We start from the raw sequence: 26,562 nt of genomic DNA on the forward strand, positions 1-26,562 counted from the left end.
CTATGAAATAATAATTTTCATTTTCATCAGGATTTCAAAAGACAGTTGAAAACAGTGACTTTTCGGTGGCAAGAAAACCAAATGCAGATTAAGAAGAAAGACAAAATCATTTCATCTCTTAACCAACAAGTGGCTTTTGGAATCAATAAGGTTTCCAAGTAAGTGCAAATCTGTTGTTCACAGGTAATTCTGGATTTGCTCCTTAATGAATACCATTTTTAAAAGATAATCCTTGTGTAGCCACTAGGTGGCATTGTGACTACACATTAAGAATAGCTGACTACAGGTCTGTACTTGCTTAAAAACCAACTATATATTTGTCTTGCCAGCTGCATTGAAAAATAAGCAACGGCTCACTCTGTATATCAAGCTTTACATGTATTGGCTGAACAAGTGTAATTATAATAGAATTACATGAGAAAGATAATTAACTTTCAGATCATGATTCTAATTTGTAAAAATATGACCAATGATTTGCTGTTTCTTTATAGCATATGATGAATACATTCCTCAAAGACACTGTGAAATCACTTGAATCCTTTTTTATATTGGTCTCTCAGAGTTTTTGTGTTCCAAGACCAAGAGATTGAAAATAAATCAAATTCCTGAAGATTCCTCCTTCCCAACACTCTCATTTCCCTTAACAATCTTTTTTATTTGTATGTACTTTTTTTTTTAATTTTAATTTTTTTTTTAATTTACATCCAAATTAGTTAGCATATAGTGCAACAATGATTTCAGGAGTAGATTCCTTAGTGTCCCTTACCCATTTAGCCCATCCCCCCTCCCACACCCCCTACAGTAACCCTCTGTTGGTTCGCCATATTTATGAGTCTCTTATGGTTTGTCCCCCTCCCTGTTTTTATATTCTTTTTGTTTCCCCTTCCCTTATGTTCATCTGTTTTGTCTCTTAAAGTCCTCATATGAGTGAAGTCATATGATATTTGTCTTTCTCTGACTGACTGATTTCACTTAGCATAATACCCTCCAGTTCCATCCATGTAGTTGAAAATGGCAAGATTTCATTCTTTTTGATTGCTTAGTAATACTCCATTGTGTGTGTATATATATATATATATATATATATATATATATATATATAGCACATCTTCTTTATCCATTCATCCATCGGTGGACATTTGGGCTCTTTCCATACTTTGGCTATTGTTGATAGTGTTGCTGTAAACATTGGGGTGCATGTGTTCCTTCGAAACAGCACACCTGTATCCCTTGGATAAATACCCAGTAGTGCAATTGCTGGGTTGTAGGGTAGTTCTATTTTTAGTTTTTTGAGGAACCTCCATACTGTTTTCCAGAGTGGCTGCATCAGCTTGCATTCCCATCCCTTAACAATCTTAAGTATTAAATATCTAAGACTTAAAAATTCTGACTTAATAGGAGAAAATGAGTGGCCTTGCTTTACTCTTTTTATACTAATCACTATCTCCAACCAGTATCATTTGGAATAATAACATGATTTATAACACATTATTTTAATAAATAGTAATGCAACAGATACCAGTTGTCCACGAAGTCTAATTTGAAATCCATTAGTTGCTAGAGCTAGTAGGGAGAATAGACAAGTTCTAGGGAATATCTTAGAATAAGGAGTCTACAATACTAATTATGGAGTTGCAGAAATATTTGGCAGATTTAAGTCTTAAATTTTCTCCCACATATTATATCATTCATCCTTGAAGGAATTTTTAGGAAGAACTGGATGCTGTAGCATTAGCAACATAGTATCAGTTACAAACACTTTGTAACTTATCCCTGCTGGAGTTAGATCCTTCAAGTTTAAGGAGGTGAAGACCTAAGGTAGCTTGGACAAATCTAAACTGGCTACAGTCACTTAAGAACCCACACTTCAGGGTTCAAAACTTTGTATTTTAGCTTAGAAGGCAATGACCAATCCAGATATGTGTTATATAGTATCAGAGATCAGAAAAGTAATGTCATCCATGCAGATGAGCTGTCTCTCTCCTTTACCATCTGAGGGTATCCTTCCTCAACTCTGATAGCTGACCCAGGTGCCCTTGTATGCTTGACCATTTTAGGGGACGCCTATATCTTCATACAATGAGCCCTCCATGTAGAATATTCAACAAACATTTATCAAGGGCCTACTGTGTGAGAAGAATTAGGGAAGGCACATGTAGAAGATACCAACACATGTCAGACATTGCTAGCTAATGGAGAGTAGAGATTAATGTGAAGGGTTTAAAATTACTTATAACAGAGGGACTTCTAGTTCTACTAAGAAGTAGCTCTATTCCTTGCCATTCATCCTTTTTACTACTAAACTACCCAAGATATAATACAACAAACAAGCATAGGAAGCTCTAAAAGGTAGAAGAAAGCAGACTGTCAAGAAGCTTTGGTACTTGAGGAATGATATGGCATGAATTTTCCTTATTTCCTCCTATATATCCTAGACAGAGTGCTGCAGAAATCACCAACCTGGAATAGCCAATAGGCAGAGGTGGTGGGGGGAAGCCCAAGAAAAGCCTGTTTGCTCTAGCCAAAGGATCAGGAAAAGGAAAATATAACAACAGAAAACTTTTTTGGCACTATCCAACTTACTCTAGTCAAGCACCAATGGTCCCATACCACCCCTTGGAACCAGGTGGTATGATAGCAGATAGCACAAACCAGATTTCTTTACTGAGGTAGTATCGCAGCTGGTCTTCCATTCCCCATGGGACAGAAGTAGGTAGTGTTACAGTTCCTCTGCCAGGATAGTGTCAATGTGATCTAGCAGCAATCTAAGCCTCTGCCTCTACTCAGCATCAATGAAACTTAAGGTAATCTAACTTGGAACTACTCAATATGGGTTTCACTTCTATTCTCCTCATGGGGAGCTGAGTTTCCACCCTTGGTGCTAGCTGGCACTCTATTCTCTCCCCTCACCCCAGGTGGTGCCACAGGGGCCCAACAGGGAGCCCCTGCTCTCCATCCTGTAGAAACAAAGTGATATGAGTCATCCCTCTGCTTTCTCCTTCCCTAGTGTCAGTAGGGCCGAGCAGGAAGCTGATCTTAAAGCCTGCTGAGGCAAAGAGCAGAGTAAGTTGGTGCCTCACTTTCATGGGAAATGTCATGGACTGAGGGGACCGAACTTCCACACCACCCATCTGCATCGAGGCAGTGTGTCAGTGTCCACAATTTTGGTGGGATGTTGTAAGCAGGGCCAGATGAGAAGCTAAATATACACACCCACTCAGCCCTCACACTACACAGCAACAGGGGGTCTTCCTGCTAAAAAAAGATTAACTAGAATCCAGAGTCTCATAATACCCAGAATATCTAGGCTACAATAGAAAATCCTCATTATACCAAGAATGAGGACAATTAGAACATGAAAAAGAAAAGCTGGTCAACAAATGATAACATTAAGACGATTCAGATTTGAGAATTACCTGACAAAGATTCTAAAGTGACCATCATAACAATACTTCAACAAGAAAATTGAAATCTCTTTAAACAGATGAGAACGTAGAAAGTCTTACAAAAAATATATAATAAAGGATGGAAATTATAAAACTAAAAAGTACAATAACAAATAAAACCTTGCTGGGGGCACCTGGGTGGCTCAGTTGATACGCTTCGGACTTCGGCTCAGGTCATGATCTCACTGTCCGTGAGTTCGAGTCCCGCGTCGGGCTCTGTGCTGACAGCTCAGAACCTGGAGCCTGCTTCAGATTCTCTGTCTCCCTCTCTCTCTGCCCCTCCCCTGTTCATGCTCTGTCTCTTTTTCTCTCTCAAAAGTAAATAAAGATCTAAAAAAAAAATTAAAAAAAAAACCTTGCTGGATATAATCACTAATAAAGATGACAGAGGATTGAACTGGTAAACTTGAGGAAATACAAAAGACATTACCCAGTCTAACAGCATAGAGGAGATAAACTAGGGAAAAGATAAAAAAGAGGACAGAGTCTCAGTGACTTGTGGGACAATAATAAAATAAGTTCTTGTCAGAATCTCAGAAGGAGAGAAGAGAGTGTGGGGGGGGGGAGGGAGAAGCATTAAAAGAAATGAGGTGAAATACATAAATTTACAATTCAAGAAGCTGAATGAACCCAAAGTAGTATAAACTGAAAGAAATCCATGCCAAGACACATCATAACTAAATTGCAAAAAAACTAAAGACAAAAATCTTGAAAGCAACCAGAGAAAACACACATGGGAACATTAATTCAAATGAATCAAATTTCTCATCTGAAACCATGGAGGCCAGAAGGAAGTGGCACATTATTTAAGTGCTGGGAGAAAAAAAAAAACTAAAAGAAAACAACTGTCTTGAATCCTATATCCAGCAAAAATATCCTTTAGGATTGAAGGTGAATAAAGACAAGTCTCAAAGAAAAACTAGAAGAATCCATTGCTACTAAACCTATGATTAAGGAATAGCTAAAGGAAGGTGTATAATCATAAAGGAAATGATAATAGAAACTTAGAACTTCCGAAAGGAAAGAAGAACATCCAAGTGATTAAAGGGAGGGGTAAATAATAAGAGTCCATCCTATTCTCATTAATTTTTTAAATCATATTTGATGTTTGGATCAAAAATTATAATACCATCTTAGTGAAGTTTATGTAGAGGAAGTACAGCAATTATATTTTAAAACTGTAGAGGATAAAGAGACCTATATGAAAGTAAGGAAAATATCAATACCAGTAGATTACCATATACATATTGTAATACCTGGTGCAACCACTAAAGAAAGCTACAGAGATATATGTATTCAGATACACTATAAATAAGTCAAGATGGAATCCTAAAAAAAAAAAAAAAAAAAAAAATGTTAAAATAACCCACAAGAAGGTAAGAAAAAAGAAACAGGAAACAAACAAAAAATAATGGCAGACTTAAGCCCTAACATCACTGATTGCCTTACATGTAAATGATCTAAATATATCAATTAAAAGACCATGGGAGAGTGTATTTAAAAAAAAAAAAACTGTTGGGGGCGCCTGGGTGGCGCAGTCGGTTAAGCATCTGACTTCAGCCAGGTCACGATCTCGCGGTCCGTGAGTTCGAGCCCCGCGTCAGGCTCTGGGCTGATGGCTTGGAGCCTGGAGCCTGTTTCAGATTCTGTGTCTCCCTCTCTCTCTGCCCCTCCCCCGTTTATGCTCTGTCTCTCTCTGTCCCAAAAAAATAAATAAAAATATTGAAAAAAAAAATTTTTTTTAAATAATAAAAAAAAAAACAAAACTGTTGGCACAAAAACAGACACATAGACCAATGGAATAGAATAGAAACCCCAGAACTAGACCCACAAACGTATGGCCAACTCATCTTTGACAAAGCAGGAAAGAACATCCAAAGGAAAAAAGACAGTCTCTTTAACAAATGGTGCTGGGAGAACTGGACAGCAACATGCAGAAGGTTGAAACTAGACCACTTTCTCACACCATTCACAAAAATAAACTCAAAATGGATAAAGGACCTGAATGTGAGACAGGAAACCATCAAAACCCTAGAGGAGAAAGCAGGAAAAGACCTCTCTGACCTCAGCCGTAGCAATCTCTTACTCGACACATCCCCAAAGGCAAGGGAATTAAAAGCAAAAATGAATTACTGGGACCTTATGAAGATAAAAAGCTTCTGCACAGCAAAGGAAACAACCAACAAAACTAAAAGGCAGCCAACGGAATGGGAAAAGATATTTGCAAATGACATATCGGACAAAGGGCTAGTAACCAAAATCTATAAAGAGCTCACCAAACTCCACACCCGAAAAACAACCCAGTGAAGAAATGGGCAGAAAACATGAATAGACACTTCTCTAAAGAAGACATCGGATGGCCAACAGGCACATGAAAAGATGCTCAACACCGCTCCTTATCAGGGAAATACAAATCAAAACCACACTCAGATATCACCTCATGCCAGTCAGAGTGGCCAAAATGAACAAATCAGGACGCTATAGATGCTGGAGAGGATGTGGAGAAACGGGAACCCTCTTACACTGTTGGTGGGAATGCAAATTGGTGCAGCCACTCTGGAAGACAGTGTGGAGGCTCCTCAGAAAATTAAAAATAGACCTACTTATGACCCAGCAATAGCACTGCTAGGAATTTACCCAAGGGATACAGGAGTACTGATGCATAGGGGCACTTGTACCCCAATGTTCATAGCAGCACTCTCAACAATAGCCAAATTGTGGGAAGAGCCTAAATGTCCATTAACTGATGAATGGATAAAGAAGATGTGGTTTATATACACAATGGAATACTACTTGGCAATGAGAAAGAATGAAATACGGCCTTTTGTAGCAACGTGGATGGAACTGGAGAGTGTGATGCTAAGTGAAATAAGTCATACAGAGAAAGACCAATACCATATGTTTTCACTCTTATGTGGATCCTGAGAAACTTAACAGAAGACCATTGGGGAGGGGAAGGGAAAAAAAAAAAGTTAGGGAGAAAGCCAAAGCATAAGAGACTCTTAAAAACTGAGAATAGGGGCACGTGGGTGGCTCAGTCGGTTGGGCGTCCGACTTCAGCTCAGGTCACGATCTCGCGGTCCGTGAGTTTGAGCCCCGCGTCAGGCTCTGGGCTGATGGCTCAGAGCCTGGAGCCTGTTTCAGATTCTGTGTCTCCCTCTCTCTCTGCCCCTCCCCCGTTCATGCTCTGTCTCTGTCTCAAAAATAAATAAACGTTAAAAAAAATTTTTTTAATAAGTAAATAAAAATAAAAAAAAACACTGAGAATAAACTGAGGGTTGATGGGGGTGGGAGGGAGGGTGATGGGCATTGAGGAGGGCACCTGTTGGGATGAGCACTGGGTGTTGTATGGAAATCAATTTGACAATAAATTTCATATTAAAAATATAAAGATAACAGGAAAATCTCCTGCTGGAAACTACACAAAACACTTCTAATTAATCCGTGGGTCAAAAAAGAGTTCTTAAGGGAAATAAAAGTATGTTGAACTGAATTAACATCAAAATACAATAGATCAAAATCTGTGGGAAACAGCTAAAGCAGTTCTGAGAAGATTTATAGTGCCAACTGTACACATTAGAAAAAAGGAAAAGTCTCAAACTAATCTAAGCTCCCTCCTCAAGAATCTGGAAAAAGGAAAGAAAAAAAAACCCAAAACAAGCAGATTAAATTAATAAATATTAGAAGTAATGCAATTACTTCTAATGAAATTGCAAAGAGAAAAACAATAAAGAAAATTCATGAATTAAAAATCTGTTTCTCTGAAAATATCAATAAAACTGATAGACCTCTACCAAAACTGACAAAGAAAAGAAGACACATATCACCACCATCAGGAATGAAACCATGGTAACACTACAGACTCTGCAGACAGAATTATGCTGAGTGAAAAAGCAAATCCCCAAAGCTTATGTACTATTTGATTCCATTCCTATATCATTCTTGAAATGACAAAATTTCCAAATTTAAAATTTTTTAAATGTTTATTTTTTTATTTACAAAAGAAAAAAAATTTTTTTTTACATTTATTTATTTTTGCGAGACAAAGCATGAGCAGGGGAGGGGCAGAGAGAGAGGGAGACACAGAATCAGAAGCAGGCTCCAGGCTTGGAGATGTCAGCACAGAGCCCGACGCAGGGCTCGAACCGACGAACCGTGAGATCATGACCTGAGCCAAAGTCAGACGCTTAACAAACTGAGCCACTCAGGTGCCCCTAAATGTTTATTTTTTTGAGAGAGAGCTAGCAAGCACGCGTGAGGGATGGGCAGAGAGAGAGGAGACAGAATCCGAAGTAGGCTCTAGGCTTTGAGCTGTCAGCACAGAGCCTGACGTGGGGCCAGAACTCACAAGGCATGAGATCATGACCTGAGTTGAAGTCAGATGTTTAACTGACTGAGCTACCCAGGTACCCCTCAAAATTTTTGAAATGACACAATGATGAAAATGGAAAACATTAGTGATCCAAGGTTATAAGGAGGAAATGGGAATGGGAGCAAAATGAGGTTTGTGATAAAACTGTTCAGTGTCTTGACTGTATCACTATTCAAAATACTGGTTATTATACTATAGTTCTTCAAGACATTAACATTTGAAGAACATGAGTAAAGGGTACATGGGATCTCTCTCTATTATTTCTTGCACCTGTATATGAATCTATGATTATCTCAAAAGGCTTAATTTAAAAAAAAAAAAGTACAGTTGACATTTGAACATGGATTTGAACTATGTGGGTCTGCTTATATGCAAAATTTTTTAAAAAATATAGTACAGTACTATAAATGTATTTTGTCTTTATGATCTTAGTAACATTTTCTTTTTATTGTAAGAGTATAGGATATAATACATATAACATACAATATATGTATTAATTGACTACGTTATCAGTAAGGCTGGTCAGCAGTAAGCTATTAGTAAAGTTGTTGGGGAGTCAGAAGTTATATACACAGATTTTCAACTGCGTTTGTCAGGGATAGCTATCAGCATCCCTAACCCCTATGTTGTTCAAGGCCCAGCTGTACATGTAAACTGTCAAGTGGAGCTATACTTAATAGGGATTTTGTAGGGTAAAAAGAGTACTTTTGATTGTTGTGATAAGGAAGAGCTTCATTGAAGATAGTATTGAACCTCGACTACATAGAATGAGATGGGAGAAAACACAGGGCATGTAGGCTGAGCGGAAACATGAGCAAGCACAGTGTGTGTTCTCATATAGCTTTTAAGCCTTTGTTTTATTCACTTGAACATGTCCCAAAAGTATATGATAAATGTATAAGTATTTTTAAATTATAAAATGTTGATTTCTTTTACTTTAGAACATGATGCTTATTGGAAAGCAAAGAAATCTTGTTTCTTTGGCCTAATTCAATGTCAGTCCTACACTAAATGTTTGGTAAATGTTTGTTGATGATAATTGCAGAATTAGCAGAAAGATTTATATAATAACAACATATTTTGCACAAATTACAATAAGCACTTAATAAATGTTAAGTAACACTGTCAGTAAAACCCATATAAGAAACATGATAGCCAGCCAGAGTAACTTGAGATCTGTCAGAAAAGAACATCTAATCCTGCTCTAATGTTATTCATGAGAAAATAGGACTAAGAAGTTATGACTGCTTGAACATAGATAGCTGTTTCCTATCCAAGCTGGATGATAGAAACTATGCCTACCTTATCCTCTATTATTTGAGAATCCAGGTCTTCTGAATTCCCCACCAAGCTCTTTCAACTCTTTATTGCCCTCTAAACTATAGTTAGGTAAAATATTGACAAAATGGAAGCATACAAAGGAAAGGAGGATGTCAATTTAAAAAATCTTATTACCTCTTTTTCAACTCTCTACATACTCCTGCATACCTTGCTTGAGTAACAAAGCTTGTCTTTCTTATTCTTTACTTGAGAACATGATCTTTTTTGTATAGAAACAGACCTGATTTCTTTTCATTGCATTTTTAGTTCAATAGAACATTGATTATAAGTCTCTATAGCTTCTAACAAGCTTGGAGTAAAGGTGAGTGGGTAATCTCTGAAATTTAATAGTAAGCAATACAACCAACATTTAAAGTCATTGTTTTAGGGCACCTGGGTGGCTCAGGCGGTTAAGCATCTGACTTCAGCTCAGGTCATGATCTCATGGTCTATGAGTTTGAGCCCTGTGTGGGGCTCTGTACTGAGAGCTCAGAGCCTGGAGCCTGCTTCGGATTCTTTGTTACTCCCTCCCTCTATTCCTCCCCGGCTCATGCTGTCTCTTTCTCTCTCAAAAATAAATAAACATTAAAATATATATTTAAAAATAAAAATAAAAAAGTCATTGTTTTAAGGCTATCATTCCAATAATTTATATTAACCAGAATTCCTATGTATCTCAAGTGTCTCAACATATCAGAGACTTAACGAGAAATGCGCTTTTGCTGTAAATGTCTTCATATTGTAGCAAATTAATGGGTTAGTGTAAAAACTTAGTTGTGAGGAGAAATACAGCAACACAATGAAGGAGTATCAGAGATGGTTTGTGAACATACATCAACTAAAAAGTATTACTTTTCACTTCTCGTAGTAGCTTCTTGCATATTAATATTTAAGCTAACTGCAAATGATGTTTTCTGATTTATTTTTACCCAGTCTTCCCATGATTAGGTGATGTCGGTGACTCCCCTGTTATAATTTACTATTTTAATTAAAATTCTTATTTGCACACAGCCTCTCTACTTTTATATTTAATATCAGGTTTCTTTCAGACTTTAACCCTTTAATAGTTTGTATGAATTTGTATGACTTGACATAATAACTTTGTAATCAAGTTAAATTTACCAGTTCTATCACAGGCCTAGAAAATTAAAACATACCATTGGTGTTTTCTAGTGGGTAAACTAAGGTACAAAGAGCTAAAGACATTTTTCTGAGTCTTTGAAGTGGGGGTACAAGTTCTCTTTAGCTTCTAATTGATGGGGTTCAACCTTAGTACTTTCTTTGGGAAGTCAGTAAATCAGACATCGGAAGATAAATTGCAGCAGGTCTAGTTGTAGGAGTCTATTTTCAGGCTTCATATTTGTGGCTCAAAATGGTCATATTTAGTCCCTCCTCAGCTACAAGTAGAGCTGTTCTGACTGTATTAATGACAATTTGTAATATTTATGACTTACATTTTTTCTTAGATTACAGCGTCAGAGCCACGCTAAAGATAATGAAATCAAGAATCTTAAGGAGCAACTTTCCATGAAAAGGTATAAACTTGGCTGTTGATTTGGTTTAGTATATGTGCATCTCTGAAACTCTTAGGTATTCCACTCAGCATGTTCTGGCCAGGGTAGCCATATAATTTATTATCCAAACTGGGGCACTTTAGAGCATAAAATTGAGCATTAGCATTATTAATAATTACACTGGGACAACAGTTATAAATTGGAAGTGCCCTAGGCAAATTGGGACATATATTTGCCTTAGTTCTGGCCCTAGAAAACTGCTGAGGGAGATTAGATGAGCAAAGTTGTAGTGCCACAATAAGCTTGCCAGGGACTAGAGCTTATGTGTTCTTATCGCTTAATAGTGCTAGGTGTGACTGATTTATGAAACTGGCTGAGTTTTATTCTCATTGACATATTTTTGCCTATAGGTAACTTTTTGGGAACTTAGATTCAGTAAACATAGCATAAAATTCACTGTGTTAAGTTATACAATTCATTGACTTTTAGGATGTTCACAGAGGTATACAACCATCACCTTTGTATGATTTCAGAACATTCTTATCACCATAAAGAAATTCTGGATACATTAGAAATCACTCCTCTTCCCCTCCCCTAGCTTCTGTCAGTCATTAATCTATCATTTGTTGCTCTGGATTTGCCTTATTCTGGACATTTCATATAAATATAATTGTATAATAAATACCCTCTTATGATTAACTTCTTTAACTTAATGTTCTCCAGGTTCATCCATATTGTAGCATGTTATCAGTACTCATTTCTTTTTATGGGTAAATAATATTCTATTTTAGGGATATACTAAAATTTGTTGAGCTTTTCATCAGCAGATGAACATTTGTTTCCATTTTTTCACTATTATGAATAATACTGTTATGAACATCTGTAAGTGAATTTTTGTATGAACATAAGGTTTTCAGTTCCCTTGGGTGTATACCTAAGAGTAGAATTGCTGAGACATGTAATAAACTCTGGTTAAATTTTTGAGGAACTACCAAACTACTTTCCAAGTAACTGCACATTTTACAATCCCACCAGCAATGCATGTGGGTTCTGCTTTCTCCACATCCTCACAGATACTTGTTAGATTATCTGTCTTCATTTTACTCATTGTAGTGGATGTGAAGTAGTTGATCATTGTGGTTTTTTATTTGCATTTTCTTAATGATTAAATATGTTGAATATTTCTCATGTGCCTGTTGGCTATTTGTGTATCTACTTGGAGAAATGTCTATTCAAATCCTTAGGCCATTTTTAAATTTTATTTATTTATTTATTGTTTTTTTTTAATATATGAAATTTATTGTCAAATTGGTTTCCATACAACACCCAGTGGTCTTCCCAAAAGATGCCCTCTTCAATGCCCATCACCTCCCCTCCCCACCCTCCCACCCCCCATCAACCCTCAGTTTGTTCTCAGTTTTTAACAGTCTCTTATGCTTTGGCTCTCTCCCACTCTAACCTCTTTTTTTTTTTTTTCCCTTTCCCTCCCCCATGGGTTTCTGTTAAGTTTCTCAGGATCCACATAAGAGTGAAAACATATGGTATCTGTCTTTCTCTGTATGGCTTGTTTCACTTAGCATCACACTCTCCAGTCCCATCCATGTTGCTACAAAGGGCCATATTTCATTCTTTGTCATTGCCACATAGTACTCCATTGTGTATATAAACCACAATTTCTTTATCCATTTATCAGTTGATGGACATTTAGGCTTTTTCCATAATTTGGCTATTGTTGAGAGTACTGCTATAAACATTGGGGTACAAGTGCCCCTATGCATTAAATTGGGTTGTCTTTTGTTGAGTTTTCAGAGTTCTACACATGTTCTGGATATAGGTCCTTAATCAGATACATGATTTGCAAATATTTTCTCCCATTCTGTGAGTTGTCTTTTTACTTTCTTGATAATGTGCTTTAAAACACAAAAGTTTTTAATTTTGTTGGAGTCTAATTTATTTTCTAATTTATTTTTTCTCCTGTTCTTGTAGGCAATTTTGTACAATATTCAATGGCATAATAATTCCTTTTGGTTAAATTAATATATGTCCTTGAATATTTTTTTTCCCTGAAAACACTGTAGCCTTAGTGGTATTAACAATACAGTATATTGTTTTATCAAGCTTCTCATTAATGTTTGTTAAGTATGCAAGTATCCAAGTGTTTCTAATAATGAAACAATGAGGATAGCCTTTGGAAACATCCCTATTACAAGATTATATTTCCATTTGTTTCCTTTAAAGTCATAATTTAGTTTGTGTGCTCTAGAGTTTGGGGTTCAGGTGGGGCGCCTGGGTGGCTCAGTCAGTTGAGCGACCGACTTTGGCTCAGGTCATATCTCACGGTTTGTGAGTTTGAGCCCCATGTCGGTATCTGTGCTGACAGTTCAGAGCCTAGAGCCTGCTTCTGATTCTGTGTCTCCCTCTCTCTGTGCCCCTCCCCCACTCATGCTCTGTATCTCTCTCTCTCTCTCAGAAAGAAATAAACATTAAACAAAAATTTTAGAATTTGGGGCTCAGGTGTAGGAATCTGAAATGGGATGGGAAAAAGTCAAACCTTATAGGTAGTCTTTCTCCATAATGTCCTTCATAAGTAATGTCCTCATCATCTCCCTCTCTCCCTCTCAAGCTGTAGGATTTGTTTTCATTCTAAGGTGTTGAATGTGAGCACTGAGGCAACCAGTGCAATATTTTAATGCAGTGATGGCAGGGATAATAAAAACCTTTTGTAGTTGCTATTTGGGGATACAGAAAGGTTATAGAAACTTTATGTGAAATTTATAAATAATAATAGCTTACATTTATTTAGTACTTAATGTGTATTAAACACAAAATATTTTTATGTATGTTATCTGAATGAATTTTCACAACAGGTCTTTGAGGTAATTACTACAGTATTCTCCATTTTCACATGCAAAGAAACTGAGGTATAGAGAAGTTAAGTAACTTGCCCAAGGTTTCACATTTATTAAGTTTCAGAAATCAGATTCATCGTCAGACAACTTTATTTCAGAGCCAAGTTTTATTTTTTTTATCATTAAAAAATAGTTTTTAATGTTTATTTATTTTTGAGAGAGAGAGAGAGAGAGAGAGAGAGAGAAGAGGAATAGCAGAGAGAGAGAGAGGGAGACACAGAATCCGAAACAGGCTCCAGGCTTTGAACTGTCAGCACATAGCATGAACGGGGCTCAAACCCACTAACCGCAAGATCATTACCGGAGCCAAAGTCGGATGCTTAACCAACTGAGCCACTCAGGTGCCTCTCAGAGCCAAGTTTTAAATCATAGCCCCTATATTGACAACTTTAAAACTTCTGCACTCTTAATAGTAAAGGATAACAGTAAGGGTTAAGTAAATGTCTTCTCTTGCCTTAAAAAAAATTTTTTTTTAACGTTTACTTATTATTGAGAGACACAGAGCATGTGCAGGGGAGGGGCAGAGAGAGAGGAAGACACATAATCCGAGGCAGGCTCCAGGCTCTGAGTGGTCAGCGCAGAGCCCGACACAGGGCTTGAACTCACGACCCTTGAGATCATGACCTGAGCCGAAGGGCTCGAACTCACGAACCTTGAGATCATGACCTGAGCCGAAGTCAGACGCTTAACCACTGAGCCACCGAGGCGCCCCTCTTCTCTTACTTTTATATGCTGTAAACTTTTACAAGAAATTATTTCTTACTCATTGAATAGTTTTGTATCTTTCTCCCTCCTGAATAAGGTAGAAAAGCCTATCCTTGCTGCAGTGTTGTTAATTCTTTAATGGTCATATATTTCAGATCTCAGTGGGAAATGGAGAAGCATAATCTGGAAAGCACAATTAAAACATACTTAAACAAACTGAATGCAGAAACTAGCAGAGCTTTAACAGCTGAGGTAATACATAAATACATAAATAAGGAGAGAGAGAGAGATGGGGTTGGGGAGGGAAGTTTTCCTCGTCTACTAGTATACTAAAGAATTGAAAAAAAAACCTTATTTCTGAATAAACAAATAAGTCATCTTAGGACCAGCCAGAAAACATAACTCCAACTTCTGTGCTCTTTGACTCATTGCAATTTTGTACATGATTACTTCATTGTTGATGATCTTATGTTGTTTTCCTCCCCAGATGACTTCAGGAGATTGGTCTGCTTCAGTATATATAGGAAATACACACATTTTGGGAAAATTCTCATGAAGCCAGGTCACTAAGCCAAGTTTATAAGAATACCATTTTACTGCTGCTGGAGATAATATCTCCTTTCTTTGTTAGTTCCTATGTAGATCTTCCCAAAACACATATACATCATACACTCCCAATTTCAAAAACCAACTTACCTTCTAGACCCCCAGAATGTCACTCACAGTTTGTTCTAAGTTAACTTAGAACACCACAACTAGGGTCTCTTCTAAAAGACATGTGATTGATTATCTGTATGGATGTAATTTTTATTTATAGATATTCAAACTTGATATAAAATGTTTTATATCAAACGCTCTAAAAATTTTTAGAGAGTTCACTAACATTAAAAGGATTATATATCTTCCTACCTCTGTCATGGGTGAGCTCTATTCTTTAGCAGAATAATTGGGAATCTGGAGGTCAACAATCAAGGAATGATACCTGAACCAAAAATAATCTGGAGAGTAAAATGCTAGCTATAACTGAAAAGCCAAACCCTCAGATTACTTTAAGAGCTCAAGTTTGTATATTTTGTTTCTCACTACTTTTACTCAGAAAGTTTCTTTCTGCTTGCATGATTAATTTTATAAACCCTTAATGCTATCCAAGAATATAATCTACTTTTCAGTGAATATTGAGTGATTACTGAGAAAAAACAGAGGCCAAGTAACCATGCAACAATAATGGTGCAGAAGGAATTCCTGCTATGGGGGAGACATTGGACCCATGGACCTCCCAAAGTCCGTTTGGACTGCATGCTCCTCCTGTGTGGTCTTATTATTTTCTGATCCCTTCCTCAATTAACAAAACAAAACAAATAGCAGGATTCTTTTGAGTTTTCTTAAACTTTGCTGCATAGTAGAGTTACCTGAGAACTTTAAAAAATCCTAGCACTCAGGCTCTACCTGGTATCAATTAAATTAGAATTTCTGGGACCAAGGCACCATTTTTTTTTTTTTTTTAAGTTTCTCAGATGATACCAGGGTATGTTCAAGCTTGAAAAACTAATGTTCTGGAATGGTTACCAACTCAGTAACCATTGACTAAAAAAGTTAGAGTTGCAGAATTAGAGTTTTTCTAATGTATTATGGATGGTCAAGAAGCTCAGGTGCTGGAAGAGATTGAGAAATAGTTTCACCTTTACTAGAAATGATTTAGAAAACAACGTGTTCATTTACAAGGACACCTTCAACTTCTTTGTCTTCCTCTCAAAAATCTGTAGGTGTACTTCTTACAGTGTCGTAGAGATTTTGGTCTGCTCCACCTAGAGCAGACTGAAAAGGAATGCCTCAGTCAGCTTGCCAGGGTGACTCACATGGCAGCAAGGTAACATTTTACTCTTCCTTAATGCTTCTTTATCTCAGAGATACTAACAAGAGGCTTTGAGGTCAAACATAATCTGTGTTTTACATGTAAGACACCAGAGTCTTTGGAGTAAACAAACCCTTATTTTTTTTAAACCTCAAAATTCATTTAATCACTTTGATACTTTTGCTTGGTTGCTTTTCCCGAAGCACTGAGAAATCTGAGCACAGTAATAGCTGCAGACAAATTTTTCCCTTCCCCTTAAGTGAAGTAGATGAAAAATCTCAGAAACATGCATCCAGACTAGATATTTACAAAACGGGGTGGATTCTAAGTGGAAAACCTTTTTTCTAATAGATTTCTCTTCTAATGCTTGATTTTAAATACTTTCGGAATACATTGAGGGAAAGATCAGTATTAACACCTGAAATCCTAAGTTAAAGCCAATTTCTTGCTGTGTGATAATAAGTGATTTTTAAATTTGGGGCAGGTTGCATGAGACTATCCTTAAATTTATAATTTTATGGAGTATACCTTCATGCTTAAAGAATTAACTAAATTAGAATTTCTGGGACCAAGGCATCATTATTTTTTTAATGATGATCATTTTAATGATCATCATTATTCTTCAATTCTAAAGAATCAGACTCTCTGATGTTTAGCAAGATTCCCAGGATATACTGATGTGCATTCAGGTCCGGGAAGCACTGTTGTAAGTGATCAGTCTATCTTTGCTTGCTAGAGGGAGAAGGGGCACTCTATAAACTAAAATATTATCAAGCCTCTTTGTATAAGATGATCTCAGTGATAACTTATTCTGCTCTTTTAAAACTGGTGTGCTGGGTGACACTGGGGTGGGGATATTTTAATAGAGCCTTTTGAAAGGCCTCATGAAATCTCTTCTAGAGATGGCAGACCTTCCACACTTCAAAGGTGTTCCTACTTAAGTCATCTGGTGGGCATGTTTGGCAGAGCTGCTGTGTTTGTGTAGTTTATGCACTGCATCGAGGCAACAGTCTAATTCATCCTCGCAGAAGAGGTAGTTCTTTCTGATTTGCCCTCCCGTAAGGGTATCTTTTAGGAATTTGCACAAGAGCTGATAGGCCACCTATGGCCCTGGGATGTCAGGGCTACTGTGAAGATAGTCTAAAACCTGCTTCCAAGAGGAATCAGCATCTGGAAGGATGCTCCTGCTTTTGATGGCTAGGGCATTTCCCTGTTCGGCCTTCTCTGCTTCCTTACTTCAACAGAGGGATTCCTGTGTAAAGATTTCATATGTCCTAAAAAATATTGCCATGATAGAAAACCACTTGGTGTTGTGGAAGCAGAAGTTGTATTTGCTCTTGAAAAAGAAAATATATTCCCCGTCTTTGTTTTATTTTTAATAACAAAACCCTTCCATACAACTTTGTGCCCATTTGAGGTAATTGTTGGTGTCGGAGGTAATTTTGTTGCTGTTTTATATTATTTACATACATGCTAAAGAATATAATGGAAATTTTTAGAGACCTATGTGGTATATAAAAAGAAAGAACTTTCTCTTGTGTCTCCTTTCCTACATCAGTAACCTGGAATCACTTCAATTAAAGGCTGCAGTAGAGAGTTGGAATGCCATTGTAACAGATGTTAGAAATAAGATTGCATTCCTCAGGGTAAGTGCTGAAGTATCTTTAGAGTAAATTGAATGTTGTAGGAGGTATATACATAAAGAAAACATGTAACATTAACAACAATTACTGGAGAAATTTAAGGAAGAACATGGTTTTTTTTTCAGTTATTACAATTTGTGCCTTTTTAAGGTTTGACATCGATATTTTCATGTAGTTGATTGTAGACAGACTAATGTAGGCTAATACATGTGGGTTTTCAGGTCTTTCAAGTCCTTCATACAATAAAGGAACTCAAAAATTGTGCTTCACACCTAATTTTCCTAGAATTCCAAAGCTGATAATGCTGTAATCAAAAATAATTGTCATAACTTGATCTGAGTAATTCTGTGTTTATATTATTAAAAGGACAATCAAGCAGACCTGTCTTGGTTTTCAGTCTTAGATTTTATGTTCTTATTCCATAATGTGAAATATTTATTCATTATTTAATAGAATTAGGACTATGCTTAACGTAATCTAAAGAGATAACCTACTGAATATTTAATAATTTCTTCATTTGGCCTTAGGATATTTTTGTATTTATATCTTCAGGTAAATATATAATGTTCAGTGTTTTGTGATTTCACAACACTGCTAGTAAAACAATGACATTTAATTGTGACAACTGCCTCAGAGCATTACCTATTTGTCCAGCTTTTCCGGTGGCTGTCTTGACTGTTTCTTTGCAAGACTCTTGTTATGAGGTCTTCAGTGATGCTTAGCATTTCTGTTGGGTTTACTCACTGGCCTCACAAGAGCAGCTACATCTTTGTCTTCTTTCATGCACAGGTCTTCTGTGTGAAGTTTCTAATGTTTTATTTCTTTTCTAGTCTCTGTGGGTTGTTTACAAAATAATACTGTGAAGTAACAATGCCAAAAACTTTTGAGAGTATGTAGTTAAGCTTCAGAGATTGGAGTCTTAGTTTTGGCAAAATCCATGTGATAAAACAAAGGTATATATGATACTAGAGAAAACTAGAGGTATAACTCTGAGATAAACAAAATGTGGATATTTAATGAGTATTCCATAAAATTTCCCCTCCAATTTTTAAAGTGAACATTTGCAAGTAGCTCAACTCTTCGTTACAAATACTGTTTTCCCATATTTATCAGCCCGATATTACTTACAGCTTCTTAAATCTTTAGACACTATTCACTTTATATCAGTGATTCCCATTTTGGGGCTGAAAATTATGGAAATACTGAAGAATTATCATAGGATCTGTGAATTATGTGTCTTTGTATCTTGCCAGTACATTTGGGGATAGTGTGTTATAGAATTACTTTATGTCAAAAATCGTTTTTATGTTATTTCTGACATAATTGGTTGAGAATCACTGTTGTGTGTTTTATTATTCAAAACTGCATCGAGTATTCCCATATGCTATTTCTTTGAGGTTTATTTTGCTCTAAAATATTGTTTCTCTTGTTCTACTAGACACAGTACAATGAACAAATTAACAAGGTGAAGCAAGGGTTTGCCTTGAGCACCCTACCTCCAATCCAGCTTCCTCCACCACCACCTAATCCTGACATACTGGTAAGAAATAGGACATTTTGAAAAATTGCCATCTTCATCTTGATGAAGTGCTAAGGGCTATATGTTTAATGTGTGTTCAAAATAGAATAGGCACATACTGTGCATATTGTTTGTAATTATGTCTATTCCTGCTATATTATTTCCAGATGATATAACTAGTTGACTGGCTTAGCCATGCCAATACATAGGTGTATCACTGGATTTTAGTGATGTATTTGGTAGCTAAAGAGGTAATATATTCTCATGCATCCTGTCAATCTCACCTGTAAGGTAAGAGAAAACTGATGGATGGGCAGAATTCCCAATGCTCTCAGGTTACCCCTAGATGACTAAACCATCTCAGTATAGTACCCTAGCAGTTTAGACTTCACCCCTCCACTTCTACTTTGAACATTCTGTTCCTTAACTTTTATCCCTATTCTACCTTTAGTAGCTTTCATTTATGCCCCTTTCTTGCTTATTGCTGGGAATCAGTGAGTCTCAATCAGCTATCTCTCTGTTGGACTATTTATATTATCCTTCTGGGAAACATAGTACCTTAGCCCAATAAATTCACACAGCTTTTCAAAAGACATTTCAGGAAAGAACCATTAAGTGATCATTTTTATTATCAAAACACATCTGGGAATAGGAAAAGGAGAAAGGTGTGAGATATTTAGTGGCCAATCACTTTCAACCCCAGCACTTCTGCTTGTAGTAGAACTTTGAAAATGTTATTTCTGTAATTAGTTGAGTGTATCAGAGAACTTGAAAATATGTGAATTGTGTGGAGTTACACTGTGTTTCAAAAGCAGGATCCAAAGCTAAAAGCATTATATGGTGTACACCATGGTCTTTAGAATGCAGTATTGCCTTTTATATTTTTAGTTCAGTTTTTATAGGAGCACTACATTATGAACATTATTATTCTAGGGTTGGAACTTCATCATACTCAATTACCTCGATAAGAAATATTATATGCAAATGATGGGGAAATCCAAAGAGTCCTTGTAGTTCTACAGGAAGTAACACATATGCTTGTATGATTTCTAGAAACTCTGCTTTCTGCCCATTTTCAAACTACCACCTATAGGTTGTAGTTAAACTCTCCGATAACTCTAAATATAAAATGGCTCCAGAGACTCCGAAGCCACATACAGAGTTGTTCTTTGAAGTTTCTTGAAACCAGATCAGCACAAGCTGTCTGATACCAGTGATAACTCCATAGCTGACATATGTAGTTAAACTTTGACCTCTAGATCCTCATCACTTTGAAGGCTTTCTTATGTTTGATGGGGCTTAACCCAGGTTTAGTCAAGGGCAAAACCCCACTGGCAGTTAAGCTCTGTGCGTCCTTCTGCTAACATCTGAGAGGTACATGTGTATCTTTTGTGCTTCCTAACTAGCATCACCGCTGTGTTTGATCAAAACTAACAGTTGTGTTCAAGTGCAAGCATCAGCGACCACTAAACATTAGTGGAACAGTTTGAGAGTGCAAATGCTAGAAATGTAACGATGCTATTTGCCGTAAGTTAAGATTATTCAATGGAAACATACTAGAGATCTGGGTTTAAGTCCTAACTCTCTGAATAACTATGTTATTCTTGGAAAAATCAGCTATGCTGGACTTTGTTTTTTCCATGTATAACACCAGGAAATTATACTAGATGACCTGGTTACTGAAATACATCTATGGGTATGTATGTAAGTGATGAATCACTAGATTATATTCCTTAAACTAATATCACACTATATGTTAACTAGAATTTAAATAAAAACTTGAAATATACATACATACATACATATATACATACATACATACATACATACATACAGAAAAAGAGTTCATCTATCTCTGAGATCCTAGTATTATAAAGAATAGTCAACAGGCTTTAGATGTATAGTAGTCTAACCTGAGAAATCTGAAATAAGGGGTACTCTTCCCAGTTTAACCCAGTATTTTTTATATGTTTTTATTATATCTTGGGTTTTGTACCCTGGCTATCTAATTCTCCCAAGTAGTATTAGGTAGTGGCTGTCTGCAAAGAGAGCAGGAATACTGACTCATACCCACCATCCATTCATTCTTTAAAAACTTTACATTATGAAAATTGAAACACAAAAATAGAATAGTATAACAAACCTCTGTGAACTAAGAGAGCCAACATTTTGTTAATCTTGTTTCATGTCATCCTCTTCTTCCTACTGGGATATTTTAAAGTACATATCATATAATCTCATCCATGTATAGTTCATCCTAAAAGATGAGGATATTATTATTATTGGATATAATGATAACACCATTTTTTTTTACCTAAGAAAATTAAAAAATTTAATATCTAATATCCATTAGATATTATTATTAGATATAATGGTATCACCATTTTTTTACCTAAGAAAACTAAAAATTTTAATATCTAAAATCCAGTTAAAATTTATATTTCCCATTTGCCTTAAAAATGCCTTTTTCGGGGCACCTGGGTGGCGCAGTCGGTTATGCGTCCGACTTCAGCCAGGTCACCATCTCGCGGTCGGTGAGTTCGAGCCCCGCGTCAGGCTCTGGGCTGATGGCTCAGAACCTGGAGCCTGTTTCCGATTCTGTGTCTCCCTCTCTCTGCCCCTCCCCCGTTCATGCTCTGTCTCTCTCTGTCCCAAAAATAAATAAACGTTGGAAAAAAAAAAATGCCTTTTTCTTACCGAGTTTGCAATATTTCCAATTTGATTATAATTACTCTTTTAATAATTTATTTTTAAAAACAATTCAAATAAAGTTTTAACTTCGCATGTGGCTCATTGTTCTTTAAATCTCTAGCAGCTACCCGACCCCCTCTCTTTTACTCATGTCATTTATTTGTTAAAGAAGTTCAGATTCCCACATTATTAATTTAATTGATTGCATCCTTGTGATGTCATTGTACATGTTCTATTTTCTATAAACTGTTGATTAGATCTAGACAGTTGCTTAGAATCAGGTTCAGTATTTTTAGCAAGAGTACTTACAATGATATCCACAATGTCTTTCCTTTAGTGCTATTAAATAAGAATCCGGTGTCAACCTCATGTATTCATTTTATTGTTCCCTATTAACCTATGATCTGTGTTGATGTTCATTTTTTTTCCAATTCAAAAAATATTTGAATTTCTGTTTATGCCAGTGCTAGACTTGGCACATAGTAGAAACTTAATCTGTCCTCTTCTGTAGTCTAGTCAGTAAGGTATCCATCCCATTGCTAGATGCTAAGAAGGGCTAGCTTTCCACAGCCCCCTGGAAGGTGCAGTAACACCTATAAGCATGTCTACAAGTCATTGTAAGGGGGTTTATGCCCCAGGCCTACTGCACTTCAGCTTTCTGCTCTCATTGGAGCTAACCATAAAGTCAAAATCCATCAGGTGATACAAGTTCCCTCCAATGTGTAACCAAGGAAAGTAATATTTTCTATAGTCAGCTTTGGTTCTTTATAATTTCTGAGTATCAGTATTATTCATCAATGTGGACAGTACTCATTGAGGAGCCTCTTAGCATAGTCCTATATTATTATAGTTGGGAGGGAACTTTAAAAATCACTTAACCTAATAACCCTCTGCTTTATAGATTAGTAACTTGGCATCCCTGGTTACCAAGCCAGGTAGAAAGAGAGACTAGAACTCACTTCTCTTCTCTCTCTGCTCTTTTGTATATTCACTACCCTTCGCTTTTCCAAAAATGCGTACATTTAACTGTTATGACAACACCAATTCTAATGCTAGTGCTTTGTATCTAGATTTCAAATTGTTTTCCCCCAAACATTGCTCTATGAATTTAGATCATTGCCTATTTAATATATAAATGTATTGGGTTTTTGGTTTTTTTTAACCTTTTCTATTTTAGATGCAGCAGTTCTTGGGAAGACCTCTTATGAAAGAATCTTTCTTTAGACCCATACTCACTGTTCCTCAGATGCCTGCTGTTTGCTCTGGAGTCATCTCTGCACCTGGCCAACCTAGAGCCCCGCTGGTACAGATCCCTTTTTGGTGGAATAGTTTTTATCACCACAGTAGACTTCGTGAATGAATGTGTTCTGTTTATTTGATAGGTGGTGATGGTGGTGGTAGTAGTGGAGGGGAGGATAACTGAATGACAGGTGAATGAGTAGTTCCATTTGAAGTGCTGTGCTAAGAGCATTCCATATATTATTTTGTTAGCTGATACTGGCTTAGCTTCTGTAGACAAAGATAAATACCTTTTTATAGTAGACAGTCCTTATAGGATTTTAAGGTTTTGCTTCTATAATAGGCAACAATATAGGGTAGATTAATATTTTTAATAGATAATTTACATTTAGCATGTTTGATGGGTAATTAGAAAGCAAAGAAGCCAATTCATAACAAAGTTATGTCACAAAGCTAAAGAAAAACTTTATTTACACAAACATACACACATATGTATAGTAGCACACAAACAGAATATAATTTGCATCACCTTGGAATATACTATAAAGTGATGAATCGTCCTCCTAGCTACAACTAGCCAGATAAGCCTTATCCAAACCTGAAGAGGCAATAGAGAAAATTTAAATGACCAGGATTATTAGTTGTAATATTGGCAAAGGTAAATGTTTTTTAATAAAAAAAAATCTTGTCCCAGAAGATTGATGTTAACTAAGGAAAATTCTCTAATCTTGACTTTCCATAAGCGCATTCTTATCAGTTTTTTATACCTATAAATAGTCTCCCTTTGAAATATATAGTCACATGGACTCTTATTTTTGTAGAGGCTGACTCTGCTAATAAATATGTACATAGACCTTAACATGTTAACTGAGTACCACATCTCTTTATTCCCCATGATATCACAGTGTTGTTCATGTGGTTTGCTCCCCCACCATTATATTAAAGATAGTTTTGTGTGTGTATACATGCACACACACAGACACACACACACACACACCCTTATTGAAAACTTTGTGAAGTACCTCAACCTAATAAGATTATTTTCTGATTCCTGGGGAAAAGGTTGATACTAAGGCAAACCCAGATGTCTGGGCAATTTTCTCCTCTAAGTAGGCTTTGTAGGAGTTACTTCAGTAGCTGTTAGTAATTGCTCAACTTTCATGAGTAATCTTATATTTGAAAATAACCTGTAAAGCCTTAGGTAAAAGTTGTCATGTTTATAATTATCCTAGTAATCAGCTAAAAGTGTTCACTTCCTGATATTAATTAGAGTCTTAAAGTTTCTAAGAAGAAATGCCATAACATATGGCAAAACTAATGGTTTCATGGCTCAGAGGTGTCACTACAACTTGCATACCACCTTTGTCTGTAACATTCATGAGACATGGGGCAGACATGCTAGTAGTAGTCTCATCTTTATTTCTTTGAAAATTCAACGATAGCATAAACTACTTTTATAATTAGAAAAATCATAAAAAATGGAAATGCAAGCTAATGCAGCCACTCTGGAAAATAGTGTGGAGGTTCCTCAAAAAACTAAAAATAGAACTACCCTACGACCGAGCAATTGCACTACTAGGCATTTATCCACGGGATACAGGTGTGCTGTTTTGAAGGGACACATGCACCCCCATGTTTATAGCAGCACTATCAACAATAGACAAAGTATGGAAAGAGCCCAAATGTCCATCGATGAATGAATGGATAAAGAAGATGTGGGGTGTGTGGGTGTGTGTGTATACACACACACAATGGAGTATTACTCAGCAATCAAAAAGAATGAAATCTTACCATTTGCAACTATGTGGATGGAACTGGAGGGTATTATGCTCAGTGAAATTAGTCAGAGAAAGACAAATATCATATGACTTCACTCATATGAGGACTTTAAGAGACAAAACAGATGAACATAAGGGAACAAAAAGAATATAAAAGCAGGGAGGGACAAAGCATAAGAGACTCATAAATATGGAGAACAAACAGAGGGTTACTGCTGGGGGTGTGGGAGGGGGGATGGGCTAAATGGGTAAGGGGCACTAAGGAATCTACTCCTGAAATCATTGTTGCACTATATGCTAACTAATTGGGATGTAAATTAAAAAAAAATTTTTTTAATCATAAAAAAGCAAATAACAGAAATATACAAAGTATAAAGTAAAATTATTTTGCAGTTAAATCCTAGGAAATAATCAGTTTACAGGTAGTTTATAACTTGAGACCTTTTCTATGCATATGTATTTTTTTAATTTAATATAAAAATGAGCCCTACCATAAATACTATACCACAGACTTTTAAAAAAAATGAAACATAATGGGGCACTTGGGTGGCTTAGTTGGTTAAGTGTCCGACTCTTGATTTCGGCTCGGGTCATGATCTCACAATTGTGAGATCGAGCCCTGCATCAGACTCTGCACTGGGCATGGAGTCTGCTTAGGATTCTCTCTCTCTCCCTCTTCCTCTCCCCTCCTCATGCATGCATGTGCATGTTCCCCTTCTCTCTCAAAAAAACCAAAACCAAATGAAACAAAAACCTTTCATGGGCATGTCTTCCTCTCAGATATATAGATATGTTTCTAAGGACCTGATTAAATATGCTATAATTCACTCATTCCCCTCTTAGCACACTAGTTGTTTCTTTACTATTCTAAAATACAGCAGTAAATACTCTGTATTTCTGTAATTTCTTCAATTACAGAGACTCACATGTCTCCTTTTCAAAATAAGGGTAATTAAAAGCAAGAAGTATTATTGTGCTAGTTAAATGTTTTAAAAAATTCTAAAAAGGGAATGTATAGGTCGATATTCTTCCTCTTCATTCTACCCATTTTCTGAGGTATGGAAATACCATGTTGTCATGGAATGTTACTTCCTAATAACTGAAGCTGATGGGTTATAACTCTGTGTTCCTTTCAGATGACTGGTATAGCCTGGACTGTACCGGCGCCTGTGGGAGACACTGGGCCTCCTCCCAGTGCAGGTCTGGGAAGTGACCCCCCCATGATGAATTGGGAGAGGATTATAGACAGGCTGAAAACTGCTTTTCCACAACAAACCAGGTACCTTAATTTTTATTTAGTTGTGAGTACAGATCATACTCTACGTTTTCCACCACCATAATTAGGGGAATGAAACATACACACAAATATATTTCCTTTCCATTGCCTTGGTAAGGAAAATGAAATTTAAAGGGATAGTGTTCAATATAAATGCTAAGCCTCTTCACTAAATATATTAGTCTTAAATTATGACAGAATAGGGGCGCCTGGGTGGCGCAGTCGGTTAAGCGTCCGACTTCAGCCAGGTCACGATCTCGCGGTCCGTGAGTTCGAGCCCCGCATCAGGCTCTGGGCT

General features: G+C 36.5%; 1 protein-coding gene across 8 annotated transcripts in view; it reads left to right on the top strand.

Annotated features, from left to right (window-relative positions):
• DZIP3 (DAZ interacting zinc finger protein 3) overlaps window positions 1-26,562 on the top strand; it is a 99,088-nt gene that overhangs the window by 65,633 nt on the left and 6,893 nt on the right. For all 8 annotated transcript variants that reach the window (XM_043594077.1, XM_043594082.1, XM_043594076.1 and 5 more), the window contains 8 exons: window positions 31-158; window positions 10,605-10,673; window positions 14,422-14,518; window positions 16,030-16,133; window positions 17,677-17,764; window positions 19,200-19,301; window positions 23,149-23,274; window positions 26,125-26,267. In XM_043594077.1, the coding sequence (XP_043450012.1) occupies window positions 31-158; window positions 10,605-10,673; window positions 14,422-14,518; window positions 16,030-16,133; window positions 17,677-17,764; window positions 19,200-19,301; window positions 23,149-23,274; window positions 26,125-26,267 (857 nt within the window). The remainder of the gene's footprint in view (window positions 1-30; window positions 159-10,604; window positions 10,674-14,421; window positions 14,519-16,029; window positions 16,134-17,676; window positions 17,765-19,199; window positions 19,302-23,148; window positions 23,275-26,124; window positions 26,268-26,562) is intronic.

The sequence above is a fragment of the Prionailurus bengalensis genome, chromosome C2 (assembly GCF_016509475.1).
Source record: "Prionailurus bengalensis isolate Pbe53 chromosome C2, Fcat_Pben_1.1_paternal_pri, whole genome shotgun sequence".
Lineage (NCBI taxonomy): Eukaryota > Metazoa > Chordata > Mammalia > Carnivora > Felidae > Prionailurus > Prionailurus bengalensis.